Source organism: Meleagris gallopavo, chromosome 8 (genome assembly GCF_000146605.3).
Source record: "Meleagris gallopavo isolate NT-WF06-2002-E0010 breed Aviagen turkey brand Nicholas breeding stock chromosome 8, Turkey_5.1, whole genome shotgun sequence".
Taxonomy (NCBI): domain Eukaryota; kingdom Metazoa; phylum Chordata; class Aves; order Galliformes; family Phasianidae; genus Meleagris; species Meleagris gallopavo.
In genome coordinates this window covers 31,621,582-31,636,646 of record NC_015018.2, presented here as the reverse complement: position 1 = coordinate 31,636,646, position 15,065 = coordinate 31,621,582, and the positions used below count along the sequence as shown (strand labels likewise).

Sequence of the window (15,065 nt, the reverse complement as noted above, 5' to 3'; positions counted from 1 at the left end):
GCCCCGTGGTGCCTTTGGATAATATTATTATAAGTTTGTGCAAACAGTTTGCTAAAATACATTGCTGCAAAGCTAGCAGAACTGCAGAGCAGCTCGGGGCCAGGGCAGGCTCTGTGCTGTTGCTCACCTGGCAGAGCAGCCTGGCAGTGGGCCTGTGGCTGCCAGCGGGACGTGGCGAGGCAGCTCTGGAGGTGGGGAGCAGGCAGGAAAACTGGCTGAAGTTTTCCCTCCTTCATTTCCTTAACCAAAATAATAAATAAATAATAAAAAAAAAAATTAAAAGGAGCAGAATGATGCAAACTATTTTTGTTTTGAACAGCCTTTTTTTTTTTCTTCCAAAATATCTCTCCATATATTTGCAAGCCAGCTCAGTGGTGTGGACGTTCTGTAAATATCTTAACTTTGAAGATGCAGGTTTTATTTTGTAGTGGCTCTGGTGTGCATCCACTGCAAAAACATCTCTGTTTACAGCAGTAAGGCAATTTTACTAATGCAATTTTCTCTTCGTTTTGCAGATGGTCGTTTGGTGTGCTAATGTGGGAGATCTTCACCTTAGGAGGATCGCCCTACCCAGGAATCCCAGTGGAGGAACTTTTTAAGCTGCTTAAAGAAGGGCACCGAATGGATAAACCTGCCAACTGCACCAATGAACTGTAAGGACCTAGGGCTGCAAACTGCACTGAAATCATAGAATATCCCAACTTGGAAGGGGCCCATCACACGGTTAATGCTACCCCAGCAGAATATAGCATTTTCAGAATTGCTGGCTCTGAAATAGTGGATGTGTGTGCGTATAGATGTGTATGGAAACGCTATGGAAAGGTCTCCAGGAAATGTTTGGTGGAGGACACTTTACACACCCTGCTGTGATCCCTTTGAAAATGGATGAGATCATCTGGAGGCCAGTCTTTGTCAATGCTTTTACACCCTTATTTTCTCAGTTTTGGTTCATTAAACATGAAAATTCATAAATGGCACACATAGCCATACCACACACAGACTCTTATCCTGTATAAGCTACATCCAGCTGGTTTTGTACACAAAAAAGTGTATTTGGGAACTTTTGCATTAACACAGCATTATCTACCAGGGATAGTGGAAGAGTGCTTTCCCTTTCTGATGCTTCAGTATTGCTCTTGATAGTTTTTGCTTTTATCTCCCATTTTAATTTCTTCACAAAGGCTGCAGTCGCTTACATGATAAAATATTTAAGCATATGCAATTTAATACTACTGAAATGCCACAGAAGAAAGCAGACTCAGGTCCACAAAGAGGAAATTCAGATGCTGGGCAAGCAGAGATACAGAAATAGAAATGCACCTTTGAGGGAAGTGACAGCATTGTATGGGCAACAACATTGGTCCATGTTTAAAGCTTTGGAGTGCTCACTGCTTTATTTGTGATGAAGAATATTGGTTGTGTATGAAAAGGCTTATCAGAAGGATGTGTGATTTTAATTAACCCAGGAAAATGTGCATTTCTTACAGCTATATGATGATGAGAGATTGCTGGCAGGCTGTGCCTTCACAAAGACCAACTTTTAAACAGTTGGTAGAAGACTTGGATCGGATCCTTATTCTCACAACTAATGAGGTAGGTAGATTGTTTCCTTCCACAAGCTACCAATCGGGATGAATGATTCAGGAAGCAGATGGAAATTATACAGTTATGAAATCCTGTTCAAGTTCTCATTCTGTTTGTCGCCATCCTCTGAAGTTAGAAGCATCTTAACTATTTATCCTATGAAATCCTCGGTTTCTTGTCATTATATCTTGGTTTATGTAACAAAACAAACACATCTTTAAAATGTTTTTGTTAATTTCTCTTTGTATTTTTTATGTTTTTAGCATAGTGTTTCTGAGAAAATACACGTGGCAGACCGAGAGGCAATGTTTATGTTTCAGCATGAGTTTCGTGTGGAGGAGTGTAGGAGAGTTCATGATGTTTTTCATTTATCAGCTCAGTTTGATTCCCAGCCATGATATCTAGGTCAGAAAAGGAGAAATTGTCAATAGTAGATTTCAGATTGTTTCTGAGAGTGAATTAGGTTCACTGAAGTAGCTCTCAGTGGAGGGAAGAAGGGTCCGCTGGGAGCACGTGAGCAGCCATCCAATTATCCAAAGGTCCTGCCTACCACTGCTTCAGGTTGGGCTATATGAATGCAAAAGGGTTTCAGCATTCTTTCAGAGGACTGAAATATGATTAGTTCTAGCAAGAAACACAGTGATTAGTGTATCCACACAGGAATCAGTTCTCTTACTTATCACGTGTACTTTAGAGGAAGATCACGAGTAATGGAAATATTGATTCTTCTGGTGGAAACTTTGAGAGAAAATGTTTGGTACCTCAAAAACATGTTACAAATTTCTTTCGTTTTGGGTAAGTTATACAGATGGGGGCTGAGGGAGATGAAAACACTGCAATACTTTTTGGTATATAATATTATAACACTTCTATATATTGAGTGGTGGGGGGGGGGGAAATGTAGAATAAAGATTTGGATCGTGTTATGTGTGTCACTGTTACTTTCTAATTTTTCAGAATTCTCAGATTTATTTTTCTTAAACAAGATATTAATAGGCTTTAGGAAAGCCTATTGCAATAAAGATGGCAGGAGACCTCGAGTAAGAAAATGCTATTTTTTTATGGACATCACTTGTCTAGTAGAGTAGGTTTACATTTCTAGTTGAGAAGATTCTTTGGCTTCAGTAGCAGCTATAAATTTATCAAGATTAGTCTTCTCCAAAACATGGCACTTTCAGGAATGGTTTGGGAATGGGGCAGGAATATGTGCTCCCAACAAAGCCAGCAGCATAGCTCTGTGTACCATGACAGTTTCCCCCCCATCCAACACTAACTGAATCCTTTCGTGCATCATTTACACGCGATTTCACAAGAGCGGTTGGCAGCGGGCTGGCTGCCATCAGAGTGCTTGGTGGCTTGGATTGCATCTGCATTTGCAAAGTCTAGAGGGAAACTCTGGGCTGTAATTCTAAGCCTGGAAGAGGATATTTCTTCCTCTTCTTGTATGTTTAAGCATCTTGCCTTCCAGTTGTGTAGCGCTCATGGGCCTGGAAGGATCTCAAAGGTAACCTGAAAAGGCCTTTAGGGTTATGTAAATGACTTTAGGCTCAAATTGTAGGGGAAAAAAGTCTGGAAAAACCTCAGGAACACATCCAGTCCATCTGATCAGCCTGCAGCAGGATCCTCTGTACATTTATCTTGCCTGATGTGTTTGTGTAACTTTGTCCTTGAAGGTCTCCAGTGCTGCATTTCTGCGTTGCCCCACGACGACCCATTGCTCTGTTTCATTAGCTTTAGCTCTTGAAGGCTTTTCCTAACAGCTTCCTTCAGTTTAATCCAGGGCAAAAGCAGTATCTTAAGAAAGCAAGTTAATTCTCATCTATGAGCTCAGGTGTGTCCCATCTTCTGCCACTGCATGTGGCTTCAAGACCTGATTTCAAGTAAGCTGTGCAGCTTTGCTGAAGCACAGCTCCTCCATGCTTCAATCTGACCATACTTTTGCTCATCCACTCCACCATGGTACCTTGTCTTTCCCACACATGCCACTGTTGATAGAGGGTCAACCTGGTTTGCCCAGCAGTTCCAAAATTGATTAGCCAATAATATGTTCTGCATTTGTGTAAGTGATTATTTTGCCTAAGTCCCCTCTTTTTTTCCTCATTGAAATCCCAGAGCTGGAGACATGCCCCTACATGACTGTGGCCCTTTATGCTGAACAAAGAGGCTTGAGGGAAGATGAGAATCCCACCTTCAGTTCTGAGCTCATAGCTGAATTATATCCAGCCTTTCAGTATGACAAGCTGTGTCTGCAGTCCCACAAGAAAGCTTCAAATGCTTGAAGGCTTTCCTCTGTCTGTCTAGAAAGTCTCAATCATTTCTGGTCACATAGGGCTGCATTGCTTATACATAAATACATGCCAGGATTGTTCTTGTGGATCTTCTGAACACCTAGGGAGCAAGATAGGAAGTAATCATTGATCCAGACTGCATTCCTTTGCTGCCTATTACATTTGTCAGCATTTAAAAGCTTATTTTCCTCCTTTTTAAAACGGTGACCATTTTTTAAGCAATAACATGGTAACGATCAGATTTCTGACTTAGGGGAAAAAAAAAAAAAAAGTCAACCAAAGAACAAAATTACCCCAACCCAAAGCACAGCAGCATAAAGCACTGACTGAGGTGGAGGACTCGTCTCGTCAGTGTGATCATAACTTGTGGGTTAGCAAATGAAGAGATTGCATTTAAATGAATGCAGCTGCCTTTAGAAGTTGAAAGAGAAGGAACATTTCAAGGGAGAAAATAACTTTCTTCTCCTGCCAAAACTGTTGTTTCTAGCAAAAGAGCCTTAACCCAAAACTTGGATTCAGCAGATATTATTTCCTTTTTTAATGACTGCTTTGGTCATGGCTACTATGGGGCATGCAGGCATGAGCACAGACACACAGAGAAGAAAATGTAGTATAAAGAACCCAGTCGAGTGAATTTAATTTTCTTTCAGTTCTTTCTTTGCACGTATGTCTGCCACTGCATGTTTAAACGCAAAGTTAATATCACAGAATATAAAACAGACATTTAAATTGACCGAAGGAATACAAAGTTGGAAGTATCTTTCCCTCTCCAAATCATTACCACGTGCTGAAGAAAAATGGTTCTATTTAGGATGAAATTTCATTTTTATCATTGTAAGTGGAAAGTCCTCTTTTGATGTGGTTGGCATGTTTATTTCCACTGACGAGGCTAATGTGGATGCTGTTGGACTTCACAAAAGTACTGTGTTATTGGCTTGGCTTTCCTTTCTTTATTCAGGCTCCTTGTTTTATGAGATATTTGAGCTACAGGCAGTTTAGAATGCAATTGCATTAGGCAAATGAGTATTGTTTTTAAGCTGTTCTTTTACCCACTGCATGATCGAGCCAAATCAGAGCGCTTGGAACATGCTATTGCCAGTTCTACTCGCTGGTTAAAAACTCAATTTATTTCTTTTGTCACAGGAGTATCTGGACCTCAGCGGACCTCTGGAGCAGTATTCACCTAGCTACCCTGACACCAGGAGTTCGTGTTCTTCAGGTGATGACTCTGTTTTTTCTCCTGATCCAATGCCTTATGAACCTTGTCTTCCCAAGTACCAACACATGAATGGAAGCGTTAAAACATGAAAAGAAGCAAGAACATCAAGCTACCTACAACATACAAAACAACATCATTTCTCCAGGACCCTAAAGATTCTGCTTGTACATATGAAATATGGGAGAAAAAAAAAGGAAGAAAAAAACAAAAAAAGAAAACTTGGAGGAAAGCAGTCAGATTGTACATTAAAGATCTCATAATGTGCAACTTTAATTAAATGTTCCAACGAAGAAGAATGTTTATGAGCTGTGTCTAGATACCCATCACTATCAGTTTTCTGGCTTACCCTCAGCTGTGACAGACTTTGTTTGTACAATGGACCAGTTGGACTTGAGGCAAACTCTGGGTCTGCCTTTCTTGTTTATTTTGTAATATTTGGAGAAAATATATGTTGGCACACACTTACAGAGCACAAATGCAGTATATAGGTGCTGGATGTATGTAAATATATTCAAAATATGTATAAATATATATTATATATATTTACAATGAATTATTTTTTGTATTGATTTTAAAAATGGATGTCCCAATCCACCTAGCAAATTAGTCTCTTTTTTAACAGCTATTTGCTAAATGCTGTTCTTACACAGAATTTCTTAATTTTCACCATCCAAGGGTGGAAAATACTTTGCTTTCAGGGAAAATGGTATATCATTAATTTATTAACTAATTGGTAATGTACAAAACAATTAATCGTTTATAGGGTTGTTGTGTTTTTGTAATTTAAATGGCATTTCTATGCAGGCAGCACAGAGAACTAGTAGATATATTGCTCAGACTTTACTAGTTTTCAGATCTTTTTTTAAAAAAAAGAAATATTTACAGTATATAACTAATTTGGGGGAATTAAACTTTTGATTTATTTGTGTTTGAAAACTGCAGTGTCAGATGGTTATTCTTATCGAAACCAAATCCTTTAACAAGAATGTCTTTTATTCTCAATACTTGTCACTTTAACAACTTAACTCTTTAGGCAATGTTTCCCATGGTGAAAAACCAATCATTCCACCAAGAAAGAAGGAAAGAAAAAATTAGAATGGGTTCCTAAAGTAAGGCAAGTCATTAACTTGTCTCTAACCATAGCAGGACATACTGCTCTGAAGTGAGCTGAGCTTCTACCCCAGGTTGCACATGCAACAGATTAAATAGATTTCTCTTCACTGGGTTGGGTAATAGGTTCCAGATCTTTTGGCCTGGATCTTTTGCCTTTTAGACTATCCCTCTATTGTAACTTAAGTTTAAAAAGAGAGAGGTTGTTTATAATGACAGTTTGCCATAGGAATATCAGCATCTTTTTAAAGGATTAATTCATGCTGACTCCAGTATTTCCTTCTGATTCATTCCATAACAGTAGGTATAGCACTGGCCTCTGCTAAAATATCACTGTTGTTTGTATCTTTGTACGGAAGTCTTGTGTTTGTACTTTCAGAACCCTCACACTGATACGGCCATGCAATATGAATGCAAATTACACTGTTCTATGTGTGTGTTTTTTTTAATTGGGTAAAAGAAGTATTAAAATCTGTTAACTTTTGTACTGACAATAAAATGTTTCTACAGATATTAATGTTAAAATTACAAAATAAATGTCATGCAGCTTATTTTTCCTAATCCTTTGTGTCATACAAAATGGTTTCCTGAACATCAAGTGATGGAACGCATCCAGAAGCACTTCCTTCTGCCCTTATGATAGAATACTATATCCCCAAGCAGTTCCTTCAGTCATAGTATTTTTGCTTCTGCCTTGTAGAATATTGGCTCATGAATAATGTGGCTCATTTGAGTAGATATACAAACAATCTCTGCTGTTTGTGGGATGAGATGCTATGCTGGAAAATGGTTTGCAGTGTCCATAGTGTAGGCAAAATATATTTCTTTTTTCATTTTTTCAGTCTGTATCTTTTATCTAGTGAGTTATTCATATGGGAGAGTTTGGTGGATGATTTCTGTGGGAGATTTAAACAAAAAAAGAAAAAAAACTAGATGGAAAGACAGTCTTCATGGAAAGAATATATATATATATATATTTCCTTTTTTCTTGAAAATGAGTAAAAGGAAGACTGACTGAAGTAGCTCATGCTACTTGAGTGAGGGAACATTCTAGTCATGCTACTCTTGCAGCTTACTCAGAGAAGAGTCTTCTCCACATGCTATAGAAGTGTGTCAAGGCTGACCAATATAATGGAAAGGAGTCATTTAAGAATGTAGGATTGTGTATTTAATACGTTTTTGTTCTAGGTTGTTGGTTTTTTTGGCCTTTTTGGTGTTCGTATCTGTTTTAACTCACAAAGATAAAGATTTGGACCTTGGAGATGGAGCACAACTTTACAAACTGGCTGAAGTATGTTGGGCCATTTTCCTTTTTCCAGTTTTATAGTGTGACCCCTGGATTAAGGTTTCATTATTTACTGTTGTCTGAAGATTTTCTTCTCGTCTTCGAGTATACTGTTTATATAGAGTAGGACACAGAAGCACTCAGTTTTTGGTGGAAAAGAAAACTGCATGTGGAATTGCAAAAGGAGACTAGAGAGCAGGAAATAAAGCCTAGAATTTGTCCAAAGAGGGCATGTTCTTTATTGACACAATACCTTGGGCTCTTTCAGTGAGAAGGAGGGTTTAGTAATTTAAATTGCTATCTCATCTAAAAATAAAATCACCATTGATAAAATAGGAGCAATAATGAAGAGTAGCCCTATGTCAGAAAACAAATTTATATTGATGTGGATAATGAGATTTATGCTCTGTGTATAATCACTGTTTCCTGCAGCATCTAATTGTCTTGACTCCCATTGAAGTATTGATTCAACTCAACTCTGCAGTGTGTGAGAAAATACGGATGTAGAAGCCAGGTTACTGTGGTTGAAATACATGAATAAGTTATTGTGTATTTTGTTTTTCACAATTTTATTGTAATACAGCAAGTAGTGTGGGCTTTATACAGCAAACAAGAAGATAACTTTTGTCATTCTATCTGTTGATTTGATGTCATTTGGTATCTGTTCTGTGCTATGCTTTTACAGAATTTAATCGTTGAACTGCGTTGTGCATTTCAAAGTTGTCCAAGGATGAGTAGGTTTACTAATCTTATTTCAGGAATAACGTGAGCAAAACTGTAGAAAGTACTTTCTATGTCTGTTGAAAGGATATCCAGAAAAGAGCACCAGAATAAGGATGAGAGCCATCAGTTCTTTTAGGGAATTTCTATCTGGTAGAAAAAAAAAACCAAACAAATGATTGACAGTGAGAGCAACATGACATTAGGATAAGCTGCCTGGAGAAACACTGGAGTCTGTCTCGCTGTAGATAGTCAAGACTTGGCTTGGCAGTGTTTGGGTATCCTCATCTGAGGCTGTACATCAACACAAGGCTGGCCAAGATCATCTCCAGGGTCCTTTCCAGCTGACAATTTCTATGATCCTGCAAATCTGCATTATTGGCCAAAGGAAAGCTGGCTCGTGTTAAATTTGTCAGTGGGATGTATTGTTCAGTAAATTCAGTTCAGTGATGCATTTAACGAGACAGATTCCTCTCTATTAAGATATTTGGATTTTAAGAACCAGGTCCTAGCTTGCCTGTGATTATGATGGCTGCCAAAGACTTTCTGACTTTGAATAATTATGCAGTGAAAAGCCCTGTTTTGTCAAAAAACTCTAAAGCACTGAGTGCCTTGCAGAAGATAAAGTATTTTGACCTTATCAGAGTGGCATGACCCTATCAGAGTTATCTTGTCAGAAGGAAATGAAGTCATTTTATGTTGAGTTTATTTCACAGTAGGAGATAATATATGAAGTCAAAATGGAATATGTTGATTTTTGTCCAAACAGAACGATTAGCCTAACTCAAAGCGACACAAACTCCTGCAAGCTCAAAAGTCCTGCAAATAGTTTCACTTTTAAAATGTTTTCTTTTCAGTTCAGATTGAAAATCAGGTTTTGTTTTGTTTGTTTGTTTTTCCAAGGATTTCTTGATGAAATTTCTGATGAACCAGCTGTGGCACAAAGCCCATTGCCCCTACCCAGGCTGCCGTGAGCGAGGGCAGAGCTGGTGACTTGGATTGTGAGGAGTCTGACAGAGCAACAGGATGGGACAAACTATTCCAAAGCCTCACAGGATTCCAAAGGAGGACTAATATTTCCCAGTGGCAGTGGAGGAACTCATCTCCTCTGCTATGGTATCATGCCTTAGCATTGTCTGAGGCAACAAGGAGAGACTGGAGGCACAGGACAGTGAATGAGAGCCCTGGTGCTTTACAGAGAAATCTCTGATTTGATATACTGGAACCAGAATGAATTAAAATCTATGGAAAATAGAACAGTCCCTGGCAGTACTGATTTTTAAGACATCTCAAAGAAGAAAGTAGCCAAGGTGCAGTGTTGTGCCAAGGCACGTTTCCCTGGCACAGCTATAATTTTAAGTCTATTCAGTAGCATACATCCCTTTCTTTTCCAGAAGCTTGCTGCCGCAGGAATGCACAAACTGAAAGCTGAATACTGCTAAATTCAGTAGGTGAGGGATCTGAGATGGGAGCGGTGCTGGGAGCATGCAGAACAGCAGGAGGTGTCCTGGTCCGTAAGAGCAGGTGTGGCACGGCTGGAGAAAATGGCATTGCATCTTCCTACATCATTTCCAATGATCCTTCAGAAGGAGCCCAGGTGTGATGTGCTAAGGCCCAAGTACCAGCTGTGTTTGGGAGCAGCTTGTTGCTGCAGAGGCCCCGTGCCCATGCACCTGGGGAAGCCCTGGCCAAGGCCTGTGGCCTGCAGTGGGGTTTCCTGGCGAGCCACCAAGCGTGGTGACATGAGCAAATTGTTGTTCCTTGCTCTCCTTGACAGTGGACAAAACTTCACACATAACACGTTCATTGACGTCTAGTAAAGTTGTTCCATCTAAGCTTTCAGTAGCAGCTTTCTCCATTACGGCCGCCTGCTCCTCCCACCACAATTATAAGGGGTACTGGTGGTTTTGCAGAGGATAGGACAAGGCTTGCAGTGTGCAAGGTCCACCTGTGCACAGCTAGTTCAGAGATGAGGGATTCTGGGGGGCTGCCTTCCTGCTGGTGGTGCAGAAGATGCATACAGAGGGCTTCAGCTGAATGGAGAGTGATGATCAGCCCCAAGCAATAAATTGGAGGGGAGGATCCTTCCCAGCTGGTACTGGCTGTTAATTCAAAGTGTTTCCTTGGGAAACTGCTCATTTTCTCCTCACCAGCTCCAGGAAGCCACCAGCTTCTGAAGACTTGTGTGTGCTCATCTCCTCAGGAGCTGCCAATAGGCTTGGAATAAAACGGCTGTCATGCAACATGCCTGCTGCATCCAGCTTTTCTGAAGCATTTTCTTTCATGAACATTCCCTCTTCTTACCAGCTTCCTTAGCTATTTTTATTTACTTTTATTAAGGTAATTTAAGAAGAATTTACATTTTTCAGATCACAGATTTTAGGGAAATAAGCAAAATACTGTGCTAGGGAGATGTAAATAAATAAAAAAAATTCTAAATGTATACTTTTTCCTCTCATTTAAAATTTTCACAGTTCTTATTCCTGACAGCTTTTGTGCCAAACGATGGGCTTCTTCAGCTGGTATAATCCAAGACACAATTCACAGGAGAGGAGATGTAATACTCTACTTATCAGCCAGTCAATGAATTATGATCCACTGGTTTATTTGTTAATGCTCAGTAGCCTTTTGGGATGATTTTTCAGAAAGAATAAAATGTTTATCTCTCATTATCTATAAAGACTGGATCGGTACAAGAATTCTTCTAGGTCCGGCCCTACAGATTGCTAAATCCTGAGGCTAATGTCATATAAATGTTCAGTAGTCGTGTAATAGATGTAGTCATGACAGAGTTTTGGAAGATTCAATAAAACTGTTACAAAGCAGAAGAAATTCTAAGGGAGAAATGTTTTTATTATGTAAGTAAAAAGCAGTTTTTCCCTCAGTATTTGGCAGTGCTTGCTCGCTCCTCTCATTTGACTTTTTGCTTCATTGTTCACAAATACTCTGCAGATTCTCATCTGGTTCAGTAATTGGGAAACAACAATCACATCCAGAGTGGTTCCAGCAAGTCTTAAAATCACCCCAGAATTTCATGCCTAGTCTGCCTTTCTGACCCAACTGTCCTAAAGATGAAGGATCCAACTTGGATCCAAACTTGAAGAAATCATCAGTTTCTGGGCCCATCTAAAGCCTACAATCTTTATTTTTCTGCTGTCTCTGCAGTTTCGTGATAGGGCAATAAACAAGAAGAGAAAATCTACTCTGGGTTTCCTTATGCCTTCTTTCCCTGGTTGCAGGCAGACGAGAAGTGAGAGCTGCTTTCCATGGCCCGGCTCCACTTGCTGCTCCTGCTGGAGCTTCCCACACCTCCTGCCCTCGCACCCACGGCCTGGAGCACACGTCACATCGCTGGTTAGACAGCATACAGCCTCAAAGACGTGCGTGTTTGTTGAGATTTCTTTGTAACTCAACTGAGGACAACCACTGCTCCATTAATCAACCCCCTCTGTTTGACAGTCGGTAGATTTATGACACCGAGTCTATGAAACCAAAATGCAATTAAACGCAATCACTCAGTTCAGCTGGAGTTGCCAGATACTGCTAGTGAAATCTTTTGCAAACGTCACTCGAGCTGAGGCTTCGACAAGCATGGAGTGAAAACAAAGGATGAAAGGTTTCCATGATTCTTTTTCAGTCACTTAAAAAAAGCCACCAAATGTTCTGAAAGCATTTTTTTAAGCAGTAAGGACCTAGGAGTCCCTTTGCCATTTCAGACTTAGGGCTTTGCTTTCACTCATGGGGCAGAAGTGGGAGCAAAAGAAACACCAAATGACAAAGTGGGAAGTCAGAGGGTTTTTCTGGTTTCTGCAGGCACGATGTCTGCTTTCAGTGCGAGTGGAGCAGCAGGCATGAATGGCATGTTCCTATTGGGGGGAACATTCCCACTTAATTAATTCATAGCAAAGATATGATCCCAACATAGCCATGCTGCATGCTGAATTTGTAAACACTTTCTTAAATAGCTTTGGGTTTCTACTTTTCCACGTTGTTTCTCAGCACACCCATACCCCAGCAAGTGACCTCCAGAAAAATACCAAGCAGCATAAGTAACTATTATTACTACTGGTTGCAATTGTTTTCCCTCAAATTGAGGGCAGTAGTTGTGTAATGAGTCCCAAACATTTGGAGGTTTTACTCTTCCATCCATTTTAAATCTTTTGAGAAAGAAACGCTTGGTATTCCTTGCGGTTAGGCACATTAACAAATGCAGTGGCAATAATGTTGTTGCTATATCTGTTGCTGCTAGAAGCATGTATGATTAAAATGTGCTCCTCATTTAGTTGCAAAAGGGAAAGATGCTGAAATATTAGTGCCTGTGCTCCTTATGCTGGCTGCATATTGAGTTGATTCTCATTTGGGATCAAGAATATATTCCTGCACTCACTGGGGGAGGATGTCCCAACATATTTTAACCCAGTGGAAATAACCCAACATTTTTCTGACAGTGAAAGAAGATGAGACTCAACTTGCAAAGAGATAAACAAGTTAAACAAACAAGCAAAAAATCCACAGGTTTCTCTTTTTGCTGTGTCCATGTGTTAAGTCACTTAAATCTTTCGGTGTTTCTGGCACCTACGTGTCTTAGTTCTGTGGTTAATAATTATGAAAGGGCAGTAATAATTCTCATAAATTTATTATAAATTATAATCCTATCTTCATCTGAACTTCTGTTTTGACTCTGTTATGGAGCGAGCAACTAAGGCTCAACTTTGAGAAGTAACAAGGGTCCTTCTCGGCAAAATCTTGGTGCGTTTGCTGCCACTTAGAATCATCCTTTTGCTACTAACGATGTCGTTAAGTTTCTCATGGTGTCAGAGCAGTGCAGTGAGGAAGTTGTCCCCTTCTATAAATCCCCGCTCTGAGCTGTTGTTTAAGAGCAAATGTTGAAAGGTGCAATGCTTGTTTTCAGCATACCATTTTGAGAAACGTGCATCACTGACCAGTAAGCTTCTCCTGAAAAAGGGCTGGCCGTGTATGCCTAAATAAGTGCCAGCATTTTGAATGCTGAGGCCATCAGTTGGATTCTGTGTTGAGGGACATGGTTTAGCAAGTCCTACTGGTGACAGGTGGATGGTTCGACTGGATGATCTTGAAGGTCTTTTCCAACCTTGGTGATTCTGTGATTCTGAGATCAATCTGAAGGGAACTACTGCTGTGTACTTACCCTCCATGTACTTGGCCATTTCATTACAATAATTTGCTAGAGAGAAGCTTCACATAAAAGGAATGTGTTTACTTCTTCTAAACCACCAGCTGCATGACAGATACTCTGGCAGGTGTGCTATTTCCTACCTCATGTGGCCATGGGCCTGGCAGTCAGCAGTTACCAACTGGAGCTGCATTGCCATCGTTGTTTCCCAGATCTAACAGAAAAATGTTGGTTTCTCCCAGAATCTTGGTAGCTGGAAAGACATGGCGAGCATGTCTACTGTCTCTCCACTGAGAGACCTTGGAGAAAAGGCACTGTAAGTCCAAAACTAAGTCCCTGAGAAGAATGTTGTATGAGAATCACCTTCTCTGCTCTCCAGGCTGCTCTTCCTACAGCAGCACTATCAGAAGAAGCAGCAGCAGATGGGGTAAAAGTACATTCTCTCCCATTTGCTTTCTCCCTCAGAAGGGCCCCCCATCCTTGTTGAAGCTCCGCAGATCACGTGTACCTGATCCACGTCAACACTGCTGGCTGCAGGAGCAAGCAGCTTTCATCCTGGCTGCGTTGGCTGCCACTTGACCTCCTTAAAAAATGAATCTCAATTTTGCTTTAGAACAAATAACCACCTTCCAGAGCTTCTGCAATATGATCTCCTAGAGACAGCTACTGCACTGACTGTATAACCTGGACACTGCACTCTAGATTTTGGATGTGTTTTGATTTTGCCAATTATTAATCTTATAATGCGTCCCTCCGGTCCGTATTAATGGACAGCTTACAGAGGAGGTCTGGGTTACTGTTTATCACAGCCCTCAATACTTTGGCATCCCTTGAGTCAAATTTAGCTCTCCGGCTTCTGCTTGCCAAGTTAAAGCCTTTAGCATTTTTATAATCTCCAAACACACGTTTCTTCATCTCTCGGACTCAGCCTTGGTGATTCAGTACGTGTTCGCTGTTTGAAATCAAACCATGATGAAATCTCTTAATAGCCACTCTACGAAAATATTTTGTTTCAAAAACACTCAAAACTTAATTGGAATGAAAACACCAGCAGCTGGATTGTAGTTTGAAGCCGTAAGTCTGAGGCGCAGCTGGAACAGCAGGAATCAGAGAGACACTGCTAAATCTTCCTCTTCCTACAGGAACATTTCAAGGCTGCTGCGTTTTGGCAGGCAATGAAAAGCACCCACTTGGGTTCAGCCTTCTTTGACCAATATCATATGCTGCTGTCACATGTGTCACTTAGATTTGCAGATAGCCAAAGAGCACAAATAAAGGACTGTATCTTTTCCTAAGTTCCACAAAGGGTGCTCATGAATATGAGCCAAAACATCATTACTGCCAGCTCTGAATAATGACTTTAGTAAAGTAGTTAATTTCTTCTCAGCACCTCTAATGAGACTTACTAAAAGATATGATGTAAAAAAAAAGATTATGGATAACTTGTTAATTGGAGGAGTTGTATTTATCCTTTATCTGCATCGTCTGGCTCTTAGTTTCATCCTAAAACTGAGATCTAATTAAATTAATGTAAACATTCATGAACTTCTTAGACAATTTGTGCTGTGTTTTATTTACACTAGGTCAGTTATCCAAACGGTTTCAAATCTTGTATATTCACAGTGATGTTCCTGCTATGAGTTCAACTGGCAAAACGCTCTAAGTTTTCAGACCAGTTCCCTGTTCAATTTCTGCTAGATAAAATTC

At 40.1% G+C, this 15,065-nt stretch overlaps 1 protein-coding gene across 1 annotated transcript; it reads left to right on the top strand.

The window, feature by feature from the left end:
• The first annotated feature begins 490 nt into the window (after positions 1-490).
• Positions 491-6,752, top strand: LOC104912075 (fibroblast growth factor receptor 2-like). The gene is made up of 3 exons (XM_031554540.1): positions 491-653; positions 1,488-1,593; positions 5,016-6,752. The coding sequence occupies exons 1-3, from the start codon at positions 535-537 to the stop codon at positions 5,178-5,180; spliced, it is 390 nt and encodes a 129-aa protein (XP_031410400.1). The 5' UTR covers positions 491-534; the 3' UTR covers positions 5,181-6,752.
• Positions 6,753-15,065: the final 8,313 nt, after the last annotated feature.